Source organism: Paramormyrops kingsleyae, chromosome 19 (genome assembly GCF_048594095.1).
Source record: "Paramormyrops kingsleyae isolate MSU_618 chromosome 19, PKINGS_0.4, whole genome shotgun sequence".
Taxonomy (NCBI): Eukaryota; Metazoa; Chordata; class Actinopteri; order Osteoglossiformes; family Mormyridae; genus Paramormyrops; species Paramormyrops kingsleyae.
This window is the reverse complement of record NC_132815.1, coordinates 1,585,461-1,601,600: the sequence shown is the minus strand read 5'-3', so window position 1 is coordinate 1,601,600 and position 16,140 is coordinate 1,585,461. Positions and strand designations below refer to the sequence as shown.

At 47.5% G+C, this 16,140-nt stretch overlaps 1 protein-coding gene across 1 annotated transcript in view; it reads right to left on the bottom strand.

Moving 5' to 3' along the window:
• The window catches only part of LOC111844400 (uncharacterized), a 166,697-nt gene that overhangs the window by 109,074 nt on the left and 41,483 nt on the right, over window positions 1–16,140 (bottom strand). The window contains exons 35-40 of the mRNA XM_072703050.1: window positions 15,557–15,724; window positions 14,673–14,774; window positions 13,097–13,261; window positions 11,787–11,973; window positions 11,512–11,570; window positions 8,902–9,021 (exon numbers count right to left, since the gene is read on the bottom strand). Of these exons, the coding sequence (XP_072559151.1) occupies window positions 8,902–9,021; window positions 11,512–11,570; window positions 11,787–11,973; window positions 13,097–13,261; window positions 14,673–14,774; window positions 15,557–15,724 (801 nt within the window). The remainder of the gene's footprint in view (window positions 1–8,901; window positions 9,022–11,511; window positions 11,571–11,786; window positions 11,974–13,096; window positions 13,262–14,672; window positions 14,775–15,556; window positions 15,725–16,140) is intronic.

Below are 16,140 nucleotides of genomic sequence, written 5' to 3'. Positions count from 1 at the left end.
CAAAGATGGCTGCCTCTCCCTGTCCAGTTCTCCCAATGAAATAACGTCTTGTGATTTTGATTTCACTCGCCGGCGACTCGTTTTCACTTTGAATTCAGTTTTTGTTTTAGTAGATTGTATTCTTTTACTGCCTGATTCCACATCGGCCTTGGGACTTGGAATGTCTGATAGCAGGGTTTCTCTCTCGGGTGTAACATCGGTGGCAGTCTCTGATTTCTCAGGTGTCACTCTATCACTGTCTGATGACAGGTCAATCTTGACCTTTTGCTGCTCACTTTGCAGTCCCACTGTGTCTGGTGTGAGATCTGGCTCGATCTTTGCAATACTAGATTTCAGTGTAACAACGTGAAGTTTGACTTCAGGCTCGGCCTTTGCTATCTCAGAGTGCACTCTCTCACTTTCTGATGCGGGACGGGATATCTCCGGCTGTACTCCCTCGCTGACCGATGTGACCGTAATTTTAGCTGTTGCAATCTCATCTTGCTTTGTGTCCATTTGAGGTATAAAACAAACTTCACTGCTTGCTATCTCTGTCTGCATTCTCGATGGACCCTCAGTGACATCAGGCTCTGATTTCGGAAGGTCTACTTGCAGTTTGTCTCTGTCTGCCAAGGCACCTACATCCACAACTTCTATCACAGATTCAGTTATCCGTGTCTCTACGGCAACTGTTGCCTCAGTCCTTGGAATCTCAGCTTGCAGTCTGCCTTCATCTGCTGTCAGTTCTGCCACTAATGTTGATATGTCAGATGGCATTGGCTCTCTGTCAGCTGTCACCTCTATCTCTGTCTTAGGTGTCTCCAACCTTATAATTTCAGTTTCAGGTTTAAGTTCTACTTTAGTACTGTGAATCTCATATTGGACACTCGCACTATGAGGTTTAAAGTCAGCCTCTGTGCCGAACATCTCTGATTGCTCTCTTTCACTGAATGATCTTACATCGACTTTAATTTCTGGGCTCAAAGATGGCTGCCTCTCCCTGTCCAGTTCTCCCAATGAAATAACGTCTTGTGATTTTGATTTCACTCGCCGGCGACTCGTTTTCACTTTGAATTCAGTTTTTGTTTTAGTAGATTGTATTCTTTTACTGCCTGACTCCACATCGGCCTTGGGACTTGGAATGTCTGATAGCAGGGTTTCTCTCTCGGGTGTAACATCGGTGGCAGTCTCTGATTTCTCAGGTGTCACTCTATCACTTTCTGATGACAGATCAATCTTGACCTTTAGCTGCTCACTTTGCAGTCCCTCTGTGTCTGGTGTGAGATCTGGCTCGATCTTTGCAATACTAGATTTCAGTGTAACAACGTGAAGTTTGACTTCAGGCTCGGCCTTTGCTATCTCAGAGTGCACTCTCTCACTTTCTGATGCGGGACGGGATATCTCCGGCTGTACTCCCTCGCTGCCCGATGTGACCGTAATTTTAGCTGTTGCAATCTCATCTTGCTTTGTGTCCATTTGAGGTATAAAACAAACTTCACTGCTTGCTATCTCTGTCTGCATTCTCGATGGACCCTCAGTGACATCAGGCTCTGATTTCGGAAGGTCTACTTGCAGTTTGTCTCTGTCTGCCAAGGCACCTACATCCACAACTTCTATCACAGATTCAGTTATCCGTGTCTCTACGGCAACTGTTGCCTCAGTCCTTGGAATCTCAGCTTGCAGTCTGCCTTCATCTGCTGTCAGTTCTGCCACTAATGTTGATATGTCAGATGGCATTGGCTCTCTGTCAGCTGTCACCTCTATCTCTGTCTTAGGTGTCTCCAACCTTATAATTTCAGTATCAGGTTTAAGTTCTACTTTAGTACTGTGAATCTCATATTGGACACTCGCACTATGAGGTTTAAAGTCAGCCTCTGTGCCGAACATCTCTGATTGCTCTCTTTCACTGAATGATCTTACATCGACTTTAATTTCTGGGCTCAAAGATGGCTGCCTCTCCCTGTCCAGTTCTCCCAATGAAATAACGTCGTGTGATTTTGATTTCACTCGCCGGCGACTCGTTTTCACTTTGAATTCAGTTTTTGTTTTAGTAGATTGTATTCTTTTACTGCCTGACTCCACATCGGCCTTGGGACTTGGAATGTCTGATAGCAGGGTTTCTCTCTCGGGTGTAACATCGGTGGCAGTCTCTGATTTCTCAGGTGTCACTCTATCACTTTCTGATGACAGATCAATCTTGACCTTTAGCTGCTCACTTTGCAGTCCCTCTGTGTCTGGTGTGAGATCTGGCTCGATCTTTGCAATACTAGATTTCAGTGTAACAACGTGAAGTTTGACTTCAGGCTCGGCCTTTGCTATCTCAGAGTGCACTCTCTCACTTTCTGATGCGGGACGGGATATCTCCGGCTGTACTCCCTCGCTGCCCGATGTGACCGTAATTTTAGCTGTTGCAATCTCATCTTGCTTTGTGTCCATTTGAGGTATAAAACAAACTTCACTGCTTGCTATCTCTGTCTGCATTCTCGATGGACCCTCAGTGACCTCAGGCTCTGATTTCGGAAGGTCTACTTGCAGTTTGTCTCTGTCTGCCAAGGCACCTACATCCACAACTTCTATCACAGATTCAGTTATCCGTGTCTCTACGGCAACTGTTGCCTCAGTCCTTGGAATCTCAGCTTGCAGTCTGCCTTCATCTGCTGTCAGTTCTGCCACTAATGTTGATATCTCAGATGGCATTGGCTCTCTGTCAGCTGTCACCTCTATCTCTGTCTTAGGTGTCTCCAACCTTATAATTTCAGTTTCAGGTTTAAGTTCTACTTTAGTACTGTGAATCTCATATTGGACACTCGCACTATGAGGTTTAAAGTCAGCCTCTGTGCTGAACATCTCTGATTGCTCTCTTTCACTGAATGATCTTACATCGACTTTAATATCTGGGCTCAAAGATGGCTGCCTCTCCCTGTCCAGTTCTCCCAATGAAATAACGTCTTGTGATTTTGATTTCACTCGCCGGCGACTCGTTTTCACTTTGAATTCAGTTTTTGTTTTAGTAGATTGTATTCTTTTACTGCCTGACTCCACATCGGCCTTGGGACTTGGAATGTCTGATAGCAGGGTTTCTCTCTCGGGTGTAACATCGGTGGCAGTCTCTGATTTCTCAGGTGTCACTCTATCACTTTCTGATGACAGATCAATCTTGACCTTTAGCTGCTCACTTTGCAGTCCCTCTGTGTCTGGTGTGAGATCTGGCTCGATCTTTGCAATACTAGATTTCAGTGTAACAACGTGAAGTTTGACTTCAGGCTCGGCCTTTGCTATCTCAGAGTGCACTCTCTCACTTTCTGATGCGGGACGGGATATCTCCGGCTGTACTCCCTCGCTGCCCGATGTGACCGTAATTTTAGCTGTTGCAATCTCATCTTGCTTTGTGTCCATTTGAGGTATAAAACAAACTTCACTGCTTGCTATCTCTGTCTGCATTCTCGATGGACCCTCAGTGACCTCAGGCTCTGATTTCGGAAGGTCTACTTGCAGTTTGTCTCTGTCTGCCAAGGCACCTACATCCACAACTTCAATCACAGATTCAGTTATCCGTGTCTCTACGGCAACTGTTGCCTCAGTCCTTGGAATCTCAGCTTGCAGTCTGCCTTCATCTGCTGTCAGTTCTGCCATTAATGTTGATATGTCAGATGGCATTGGCTCTCTGTCAGCTGTCACCTCTATCTCTGTCTTAGGTGTCTCCAACCTTATAATTTCAGTTTCAGGTTTAAGTTCTACTTTAGTACTGTGAATCTCATATTGGACACTCGCACTATGAGGTTTAAAGTCAGCCTCTGTGCCGAACATCTCTGATTGCTCTCTTTCACTGAATGATCTTACATCGACTTTAATTTCTGGGCTCAAAGATGGCTGCCTCTCCCTGTCCAGTTCTCCCAATGAAATAACGTCTTGTGATTTTGATTTCACTCGCCGGCGACTCGTTTTCACTTTGAATTCAGTTTTTGTTTTAGTAGATTGTATTCTTTTACTGCCTGACTCCACATCGGCCTTGGGACTTGGAATGTCTGATAGCAGGGTTTCTCTCTCGGGTGTAACATCGGTGGCAGTCTCTGATTTCTCAGGTGTCACTCTATCACTTTCTGATGACAGGTCAATCTTGACCTTTAGCTGCTCACTTTGCAGTCCCTCTGTGTCTGGTGTGAGATCTGGCTCGATCTTTGCAGTACTAGATTTCAGTGTAACAACGTGAAGTGTGACTTCAGGCTCGGCCTTTGCTATCTCAGAGTGCACTCTCTCACTTTCTGATGCGGGACGGGATATCTCCGGCTGTACTCCCTCGCTGACCGATGTGACCGTAATTTTAGCTGTTGCAATCTCATCTTGCTTTGTGTCCATTTGAGGTATAAAACAAACTTCACTGCTTGCTATCTCTGTCTGCATTCTCGATGGACCCTCAGTGACATCAGGCTCTGATTTCGGAAGGTCTACTTGCAGTTTGTCTCTGTCTGCCAAGGCACCTACATCCACAACTTCAATCACAGATTCAGTTATCCGTGTCTCTACGGCAACTGTTGCCTCAGTCCTTGGAATCTCAGCTTGCAGTCTGCCTTCATCTGCTGTCAGTTCTGCCACTAATGTTGATATGTCAGATGGCATTGGCTCTCTGTCAGCTGTCACCTCTATCTCTGTCTTAGGTGTCTCCAACCTTATAATTTCAGTATCAGGTTTAAGTTCTACTTTAGTACTGTGAATCTCATATTGGACACTCGCACTATGAGGTTTAAAGTCAGCCTCTGTGCTGAACATCTCTGATTGCTCTCTTTCACTGAATGATCTTACATCGACTTTAATATCTGGGCTCAAAGATGGCTGCCTCTCCCTGTCCAGTTCTCCCAATGAAATAACGTCTTGTGATTTTGATTTCACTCGCCGGCGACTCGTTTTCACTTTGAATTCAGTTTTTGTTTTAGTAGATTGTATTCTTTTACTGCCTGACTCCACATCGGCCTTGGGACTTGGAATGTCTGATAGCAGGGTTTCTCTCTCGGGTGTAACATCGGTGGCAGTCTCTGATTTCTCAGGTGTCACTCTATCACTTTCTGATGACAGATCAATCTTGACCTTTAGCTGCTCACTTTGCAGTCCCTCTGTGTCTGGTGTGAGATCTGGCTCGATCTTTGCAATACTAGATTTCAGTGTAACAACGTGAAGTTTGACTTCAGGCTCGGCCTTTGCTATCTCAGAGTGCACTCTCTCACTTTCTGATGCGGGACGGGATATCTCCGGCTGTACTCCCTCGCTGCCCGATGTGACCGTAATTTTAGCTGTTGCAATCTCATCTTGCTTTGTGTCCATTTGAGGTATAAAACAAACTTCACTGCTTGCTATCTCTGTCTGCATTCTCGATGGACCCTCAGTGACCTCAGGCTCTGATTTCGGAAGGTCTACTTGCAGTTTGTCTCTGTCTGCCAAGGCACCTACATCCACAACTTCTATCACAGATTCAGTTATCCGTGTCTCTACGGCAACTGTTGCCTCAGTCCTTGGAATCTCAGCTTGCAGTCTGCCTTCATCTGCTGTCAGTTCTGCCACTAATGTTGATATCTCAGATGGCATTGGCTCTCTGTCAGCTGTCACCTCTATCTCTGTCTTAGGTGTCTCCAACCTTATAATTTCAGTATCAGGTTTAAGTTCTACTTTAGTACTGTGAATCTCATATTGGACACTCGCACTATGAGGTTTAAAGTCAGCCTCTGTGCTGAACATCTCTGATTGCTCTCTTTCACTGAATGATCTTACATCGACTTTAATATCTGGGGTCAAAGATGGCTGCCTCTCCCTGTCCAGTTCTACCAATGAAATAACGTCGTGTGATTTTGATTTCACTCGCCGGCGACTCGTTTTCACTTTGAATTCAGTTTTTGTTTTAGTAGATTGTATTCTTTTACTGCCTGACTCCACATCGGCCTTGGGACTTGGAATGTCTGATAGCAGGGTTTCTCTCTCGGGTGTAACATCGGTGGCAGTCTCTGATTTCTCAGGTGTCACTCTATCACTGTCTGATGACAGGTCAATCTTGACCTTTTGCTGCTCACTTTGCAGTCCCTCTGTGTCTGGTGTGAGATCTGGCTCGATCTTTGCAATACTAGATTTCAGTGTAACAACGTGAAGTTTGACTTCAGGCTCGGCCTTTGCTATCTCAGAGTGCACTCTCTCACTTTCTGATGCGGGACGGGATATCTCCGGCTGTACTCCCTCGCTGCCCGATGTGACCGTAATTTTAGCTGTTGCAATCTCATCTTGCATTGTATCCATTTGAGGTATAAAACAAACTTCACTGCTTGCTATCTCTGTCTGCATTCTCGATGGACCCTCAGTGACATCAGGCTCTGATTTCGGAAGGTCTACTTGCAGTTTGTCTCTGTCTGCCAAGGCACCTACATCCACAACTTCTATCACAGATTCAGTTATCCGTGTCTCTACGGCAACTGTTGCCTCAGTCCTTGGAATCTCAGCTTGCAGTCTGCCTTCATCTGCTGTCAGTTCTGCCACTAATGTTGATATCTCAGATGGCATTGGCTCTCTGTCAGCTGTCACCTCTATCTCTGTCTTAGGTGTCTCCAACCTTATAATTTCAGTTTCAGGTTTAAGTTCTACTTTAGTACTGTGAATCTCATATTGGACACTCGCACTATGAGGTTTAAAGTCAGCCTCTGTGCCGAACATCTCTGATTGCTCTCTTTCACTGAATGATCTTACATCGACTTTAATTTCTGGGCTCAAAGATGGCTGCCTCTCCCTGTCCAGTTCTCCCAATGAAATAACGTCTTGTGATTTTGATTTCACTCGCCGGCGACTCGTTTTCACTTTGAATTCAGTTTTTGTTTTAGTAGATTGTATTCTTTTACTGCCTGACTCCACATCGGCCTTGGGACTTGGAATGTCTGATAGCAGGGATTCTCTCTCGGGTGTAACATCGGTGGCAGTCTCTGATTTCTCAGGTGTCACTCTATCACTTTCTGATGACAGATCAATCTTGACCTTTAGCTGCTCACTTTGCAGTCCCTCTGTGTCTGGTGTGAGATCTGGCTCGATCTTTGCAATACTAGATTTCAGTGTAACAACGTGAAGTGTGACTTCAGGCTCGGCCTTTGATATCTCAGAGTGCACTCTCTCACTTTCTGATGCGGGACGGGATATCTCCGGCTGTACTCCCTCGCTGACCGATGTGACCGTAATTTTAGCTGTTGCAATCTCATCTTGCTTTGTGTCCATTTGAGGTATAAAACAAACTTCACTGCTTGCTATCTCTGTCTGCATTCTCGATGGACCCTCAGTGACATCAGGCTCTGATTTCGGAAGGTCTACTTGCAGTTTGTCTCTGTCTGCCAAGGCACCTACATCCACAACTTCTATCACAGATTCAGTTATCCGTGTCTCTACGGCAACTGTTGCCTCAGTCCTTGGAATCTCAGCTTGCAGTCTGCCTTCATCTGCTGTCAGTTCTGCCACTAATGTTGATATCTCAGATGGCATTGGCTCTCTGTCAGCTGTCACCTCTATCTCTGTCTTAGGTGTCTCCAACCTTATAATTTCAGTTTCAGGTTTAAGTTCTACTTTAGTACTGTGAATCTCATATTGGACACTCGCACTATGAGGTTTAAAGTCAGCCTCTGTGCTGAACATCTCTGATTGCTCTCTTTCACTGAATGATCTTACATCGACTTTAATATCTGGGCTCAAAGATGGCTGCCTCTCCCTGTCCAGTTCTCCCAATGAAATAACGTCTTGTGATTTTGATTTCACTCGCCGGCGACTCGTTTTCACTTTGAATTCAGTTTTTGTTTTAGTTGATTGTATTCTTTTACTGCCTGACTCCACATCGGCCTTGGGACTTGGAATGTCTGATAGCAGGGTTTCTCTCTCGGGTGTAACATCGGTGGCAGTCTCTGATTTCTCAGGTGTCACTCTATCACTTTCTGATGACAGATCAATCTTGACCTTTAGCTGCTCACTTTGCAGTCCCTCTGTGTCTGGTGTGAGATCTGGCTCGATCTTTGCAGTACTAGATTTCTGTGTAACAAAGTGAAGTGTGACTTCAGGCTCGGCCTTTGCTATCTCAGAGTGCACTCTCTCACTTTCTGATGCGGGACGGGATATCTCCGGCTGTACTCCCTCGCTGACCGATGTGACCGTAATTTTAGCTGTTGCAATCTCATCTTGCTTTGTGTCCATTTGAGGTATAAAACAAACTTCACTGCTTGCTATCTCTGTCTGCATTCTCGATGGACCCTCAGTGACATCAGGCTCTGATTTCGGAAGGTCTACTTGCAGTTTGTCTCTGTCTGCCAAGGCACCTACATCCACGACTTCTATCACAGATTCAGTTATCCGTGTCTCTACGGCAACTGTTGCCTCAGTCCTTGGAATCTCAGCTTGCAGTCTGCCTTCATCTGCTGTCAGTTCTGCCACTAATGTTGATATCTCACATTTTGTTGTCCTTCTCTCTCCTGTCAACTCGCATTCCCTATGTGTTGTGTTAGCTTGCAGTGTTCCTCTCTCAAGTGTCCCGTCCTTTTCTGTGTTCTTTGTCGCAGATTGTCGTGTCCCCCTTGCTTGTGTTGTGTTTGGCTTACATTTCCCTTCCTCTGATTGTGAAACCTTTTTACTTGTTCCCAGTTTAGCCTCTTTATTTCTAGTCCCTGTCATAATTTTAGATTTCCCATTTCGTATTTTTTCTTCCTTTGTGTTGCGATCATCAGATGCAGCCTTAGATTGCTGCACTTCTCTGCGCGACATTAGTTCCACATTGGAATTTATCACTTTTGATTCCCGTTTCTCCAAGGATGGCAGATAGACCACCTCGGTATTGGGAATTGCAGACTGCAGTATACCTTGATCTGATGTGACGTCAGCCTCTTTGGTTTGCGCACCGCTCGGCCTTTCACTTTCACACCATACCTCCTCCTTGTCAAAGTTGTTGTCTGTCTCACGGTTCATCAGAAGTTTCTTTCCTGTCAAGCCCGGATCCACTCTTCCTGCAAGGGATGCAGTTTCCCCTCCTTTGTCTGCAGGTGGTGCCTAAAACAATAACATATATTTATGATTAAGAGTATAATCCCTGGATCCTGATCCTTTTATGCCTTTCCTATCTCTGTTTGATGTATCCAAGGACTCCTTTCCATGTGTTTTCCATGACTGCAAAACTGGTGGACTATTTTCCAGGTTTTCCAGGATGAGTGGAATTCCTGCCAGAATTTCAGTTATGTGTACCAGCCAGTGACAGTGCTCAGCATCATGCTTACAATAATGATTTGTGTCAGCCAGTGACAGTGCTCAGCATCATGCTTACAATAATGATTTGTGTCAGCCAGTGACAGTGCTCAGCATCATGCTTACAATAATGATTTGTGTCAGCCAGTGACAGTGCTCAGCATCATGCTTACAATAATGATTTGTGTCAGCCAGTGACAGTGCTCAGCGTCATGCTTACAATAATGATTTGTGTCAGCCAGTGACAGTGCTCAGCGTCATGCTTACAATAATGATTTGTGTCAGCCAGTGACAGTGCTCAGCGTCATGCTTACAATAATGATTTGTGTCAGCCAGTGACAGTGCTCAGCATCATGCTTACAATAATGATTTGTGTCAGCCAGTGACAGTGCTCAGCATCATGCTTACAATAATGATTTGTGTCAGCCAGTGACAGTGCTCAGCGTCATGCTTACAATAATGATTTGTGTCAGCCAGTGACAGTGCTCAGCGTCATGCTTACAATAATGATTTGTGTCAGCCAGTGACAGTGCTCAGCGTCATGCTTACAATAATGATTTGTGTCAGCCAGTGACAGTGCTCAGCATCATGCTTACAATAATGATTTGTGTCAGCCAGTGACAGTGCTCAGCATCATGCTTACAATAATGATTTGTGTCACTCCAAAGTTCTAACACTTTAGTAACCAAACCACATAAAATTTCATAATGTCTCTTTCACCTATGTGTAGCCAACCCCTGTGTCTATAAGCTTCAGAGCTCAAAAGTCTTGGCTAGAAATGTTTATAATGTGATTTTTTACAATTTCTCAGCATGTCTGAAACAGGTTTTTGAAAAGTATATGTTTAAAGTTGATTTTAACAAAAAATAGAATAATAACATTCTAAGTGGTCTCAGATTATTGGTGCTGAGTTTGTGCTGAATAGAAGCACATGTAACACTTTGGGATAAATGTTTTTTAGATAAGTGAAATATTTAAAAAATGTCAAGGCATGTCAGACTACCCCGAAGGTGGCTGAGGCCTCAGACTGCAGAGGGTTAAACCTCCTACATCTAAGAGACAGTTAGATCTGCCATGAGGGCAGCCCCTTACACTGCATAGCCTCCATTCTCCCTCCTCACTGGCTGACACAGTCTACGCTCTCCCTCCTCACTGGCTGACACAGTCTACGCTCTCCCTCCTCACTGGCTGACACAGTCTACGCTCTCCCTCCTCACTGGCTGACACAGTCTACGCTCTCCCTCCTCACTGGCTGACACAGTCTACGCTCTCCCTCCTCACTGGTTGACACAGTCTACGCTCTCCCACCTAACTGGCTGACACAGTCTACGCTCTCCCTCCTCACTGGCTGACACAGTCTACGCTCTCCCACCTAACTGGCTGTCACAGTCTACGCTCTCCCTCCTCACTGGCTGACACAGTCTACGCTCTCCCTCCTCACTGGTTGACACAGTCTACGCTCTCCCTCCTCACTGGCTGACACAGTCTACGCTCTCCCTCCTCACTGGCTGACACAGTCTACGCTCTCCCACCTAACTGGCTGTCACAGTCTACGCTCTCCCTCCTCACTGGCTGACACAGTCTACGCTCTCCCTCCTCACTGGCTGTCACAGTCTACGCTCTCCCACCTAACTGGCTGTCACAGTCTACGCTCTCCCTCCTCACTGGCTGACACAGTCTACGCTCTCCCACCTAACTGGCTGACACAGTCTACGCTCTCCCTCCTCACTGGCTGACACAGTCTACGCTCTCCCACCTAACTGGCTGTCACAGTCTACGCTCTCCCTCCTCACTGGCTGACACAGTCTACGCTCTCCCTCCTCACTGGTTGACACAGTCTACGCTCTCCCTCCTCACTGGCTGACACAGTCTACGCTCTCCCTCCTCACTGGCTGACACAGTCTACGCTCTCCCACCTAACTGGCTGTCACAGTCTACGCTCTCCCTCCTCACTGGCTGACACAGTCTACGCTCTCCCTCCTCACTGGCTGTCACAGTCTACGCTCTCCCACCTAACTGGCTGTCACAGTCTACGCTCTCCCTCCTCACTGGCTGACACAGTCTACGCTCTCCCTCCTCACTGGCTGTCACAGTCTACGCTCTCCCACCTAACTGGCTGTCACAGTCTACGCTCTCCCACCTAACTGGCTGACAAGGTACTAACACTCATCACTAATTCTTACAGTGGACTCTCAAACATGGTGAGATGCATTATCACACACTTGTGGGGACTTGTGGGGATCCCCCCCTTATCCCACCCCCCCAGCCAGGCAATAGGCGGTCATCGGCATGACTCACAGACAGTTGTCCCTTTGTTGCATCACGGGAGTCTTGGAGATGCATGTGAAATGTCTGATCTGATGAGAGATACAGGCGATAATTAGTACAAGTATAAGGCTGGTCATCTCATTTCTATGGGTCACATGATTACGCATCATATGTAGTTGTGCCCTTCTAAATGATTTCAGACAGATCAGACATAGATAAGGTATAAAATGCTTGTGGCGACCGTGGCTTAGGCCTTCTCAGGATCTCGCCTCCTTATCAGAAGGCATCGGCGCTGGCTGTCTTACCTTTGGCTGTTTCGAGAAGACCTCCCTCTACCTGCTGCCTCTTCTGACCAATCAGCTGGTGGGTGGGAAGAACACGGCCAATGAGCTGGAGCCCTTCGGCCTTGGGTCTGTCCGGAGCAGGAGAGTGAGTGGTGCTGGCTGTGAGGGAGACCTCCTGCAGAGGGACGTCAGTCTGCCCCTCCGGCACCTGCGGCAGTGGGCAGACAGGAATCAGCCTTGCACTGCTATGGCGGCTCATTCACACTTTGCCATGGTACCAATATATAAAGCTAAATTTCACACAGTTTCAAACTCACCAAATAACACAAATCTTAACATAAAGGGAACATGTTTTGTCATTTATTTTTCTTAAAAAAAATTAAAGTGCCTTTCAGACTACATAAGTCAGCAAAATGACTTTTCAGTGACTGATTGTATTTGCTATTCGCAAATATGTAATTTATGACAGTGGATCCATGTATAACCACACTGAATAAATTTGGTGTGCTGATCCTCCCTCCTACTCATTTAATCTATATAAACGTACGACTCGCTGCCATATGGTATGTGTGCTTTAAATTATTAGCTTATGTTCAGGAATCCGAATCGGTCTAAGTCTTTATATCTCCTGTAAGTTTAGCTAACCCATAACTTAAAATATAACACACCGTAACCATGGCTACTGGTGCCACTACACATGCCATGTTTATCTATTTTTTGTTAATTGATGTCCATTGATGGGCTTTGGCTTTGCCCTTGACCACAGCTTACACCTCGCTTTGAGCAAACAAACCCAATCTTTATTTTTAATAATGTTACCAAGCCCTGCTTCTGTATTATTCTGTCTTAATATTGTAATGCATCACAACACACCCATGTAAAGCACCTTGGGCCATTTCTGTCATGAAAGGTGCTATTTAAAAATTAATTGAATTGAAATAATTGGGTATGACTAGAATGTCGAAAATGTAAAGTGACAGTAAATTATGTCCAATAAAAATACTGGCAGGAAGAGATTAGTCATTCAGAGTAATTTGATCATTTTAAGGGAGGGTTGAATAACTTCTGTATACTGCATTGGCGTAACACTATTGCTTTGCACATTTGCAAGTACATCCAGTCAGTGCAGTTGATGTGCAATCCACACGTTTACTTTGCAGCCTTAAATTGGCAAATAATTCAAATTTCCTTCATATTTACAGGCCTAATTATAAAATACAAATGTGTTGAAGGTAGATGCCAAACATGGTTCTCAGAAACCCACATGAAATACCAGGCTGTCAGGACACTGTGCCTCCTGGGACTGAGCGTTTGTAGTATGGTGCAAGTACCTGGATCTGGGGGGGGGTCTGTGGGGGCACACTGAGCGCGTGCAGAGAAGACGGGACCGTGAGAGAGGGAGTGCGACACTCCGCTAAACTCTGCAGGGTGTCGCAGCTGGAGGAGAAGAGCTCCTTCACCTGCGTCATCCTCTTCCTCAGCTGGGTCTCCAGCACCTGAGGGTGGAGCAGAGTCACAGTGGCAGAGTCACAGTGGCAGATTCAGGGTAATTTCTGTAGAAGACATTATGCATTTGGGGTGGTTTTCTTATGCCCCAGTGTGCTGTGCACTTCATGAGGCCAGAAACGTACAGGAGAGGGCAGGGCTTGCGGGACAGAAGCACAATTAGGGTTAAAGCCATGTTCAGGGAACGAGTGGTGATGCGATTACCCTGCTGGCCACGAGATTCGAACCCATGACCTACCAGAAGCAGGCATACCTCCAACCTCCTGAGCTACATTCCCCTTTGAATCTGGAAGCAGTGTGCAAACTCAGTGTTCCCCACACGCCGGGAGCTCACCTCCCCTTAACGTCACTGTTCCCCACACGCCGGGCGCTCAGCTCCCCTTAACGTCACTGTTCCCCACACGCCGGGCGCTCACCTCCCCTTAACGTCACTGTTCCCCACACGCCGGGCGCTCAGCTCCCCTTAACGTCACTGTTCCCCACACGCCGGGCGCTCACCTCCCCTTAACGTCACTGTTCCCCACACGCCGGGCGCTCACCTCCCCTTAACGTCACTGTTCCCCACACGCCGGACGCTCACCTCCCCTTAACGTCACTGTTCCCCACACGCCGGGCGCTCACCTCCCCTTAACGTCACTGTTCCCCACACGCCAGGCGCTCACCTCCCCTTAACGTCACTGTTCCCCACACGCCGGGCGCTCACCTCCCCTTAACGTCACTGTTCCCCACACGCCGGGCGCTCACCTCCCCTTAACGTCACTGTTCCCCACACGCCGGGCGCTCAGCTCCCCTTAACGTCACTGTTCCCCACACGCCGGGCGCTCACCTCCCCTTAACGTCACTGTTCCCCACACGCCGGGCGCTCACCTCCCCTTAACGTCACTGTTCCCCACACGCCGGGCGCTCACCTCCCCTTAACGTCACTGTTCCCCACACGCCGGGCGCTCACCTCCCCTTAACGTCACTGTTCCCCACACGCCGGGCGCTCACCTCCCCTTAACGTCACTGTTCCCCACACGCCGGGCGCTCACCGCCCCTTAACGTCACTGTTCCCCACACGCCGGGCGCTCACCTCTCCTTAACGTCACTGTTCCCCACACGCCGGGCGCTCACCGCCCCTTAACGTCACTGTTCCCCACACGCCGGGCGCTCACCTCCCCTTAACGTCACTGTTCCCCACACGCCGGGTGCTCACCTCCCCTTAACGTCACTGTTCCCCACACGCCAGGCACTCAGCTCCCCTTAACGTCACTGTTCCTGCTATCATACCCCTGGTCTCACATGTCAACGGGTGATTTGTCACACTCACCTTTCCCACCTCGCCTGCTCCCACCGTTGCCAGGCTCCACACTAACCCACCCCCACACACAATAATTCACACGTTCACTCCACTGCTCTCACCTGCAGCTCTAGGGGCGTCTCTGAGCTCTGCAGGAGCTCCATTATCTCGAAGGATCTCCTGTGGAGGTGCTCGAGCTTCTCCTCCTGGACCTGGATTTCCTCCTTAAGGGGGCAGCAGAGAGGAAAGCACCGAAAAGGCCGTCAACTATGCACACACCTAAACAAACACAATCACCTTAGCCTTCCTAGAACAGCACCCAGCAGGCCGTAATCTAGCCACTGGCAGAATGTAAACGTATCAAACCCTACCAGACACAAGAGCTGCTCTTCAGGGTTAAAATCAAATTGTAGAAATTCAAGAAATCAGTGATAATACCTATCAAATCCAATTTATAAAAGGTAAAGTTCATAGATAATCAGATTACTGCTGCATTGATGGAGAGGACAGGACAGGAGAGGACAGGAGGAATGGAGAGGAGAGGTGAGGAGGAGAGGACAGGAGGAGAGGAGAGGAGGAGAGGTCAGGAAGAATGGAGAGGAGAGGACAGGAGGAATGGAGAGTAGAGGACAGGAGGAATGGAGGGGAGAGGAGAGGACAGGATGAGAGGTCAGGAGGAGAGGACAGGAGGAATGGAGAGGAGAGGACAGGAGGAGAGGAGAGGACAGAACCTTATTGATCTCCCAAGGGGGAAATTCCCCTATATTATTGATCTTATAAGTATTATATTTGTGGAATACTAGCTGTCCATGTACCATGTCCCATTAGATAATGAGTATTAATCATGACAGAGAGTGTGAGACGTGACATAGTTAGATACAGTGTTGTTTAAATGGAACAAGGGCCCATGTATGGTAATTGGACATTACATGCATATCCACAGTGGCCCCATTAAATAAGAGACGCATATGGACAGGCAGCCAGTCACCAGAGGTGAGACCCTCACCAGCAGGGCGGCGACCTCCTGCTGGCCCTGGAAGCGGCTCCCCCCAGTGACCGCGGCCAATCGACTCTCAGTCCAGCTATGCACCTCCCCGCCCAGCTCCTGCAGCTTCTCCCACAGCGCCAGCCCCGTCTGCAGGCCGTCCAAGTGGATGTCCGTCTTCTCCGTCACCTGAGTGAAGGGACAGAATAACCAGTGACACTTTACTGTCGCCTGAGCCACAGAACACAGAACCAAGTGTCTGGGTCGCCAGAACACCAGCTTACACAGGCAGCGGGGTCTCTTGAGGGTCCAGCTCAACAATAGGATCATGGGAAAAGCCAATTATACCTCCCCATAGCACCACAGGAGACCTGTCAGAGCCTGAACTCAATGCACTATAGCTATTAGATACTCACTTCACACCCTGATGCATCAGTTTGGACCAATTTCCTTACAGAGCTGCAGTCATGTCACACACTAAAGGTTGTTCCATGGAGCTACAAGCTAAGCCCCATTTCTTTAAGCGGCAGGAGGCCAAGGAATAAATTATCCTGGGAGAAACTGATGGGCAGGAGAAACTGAGCACAGAAGCCAGTGGACCAGGT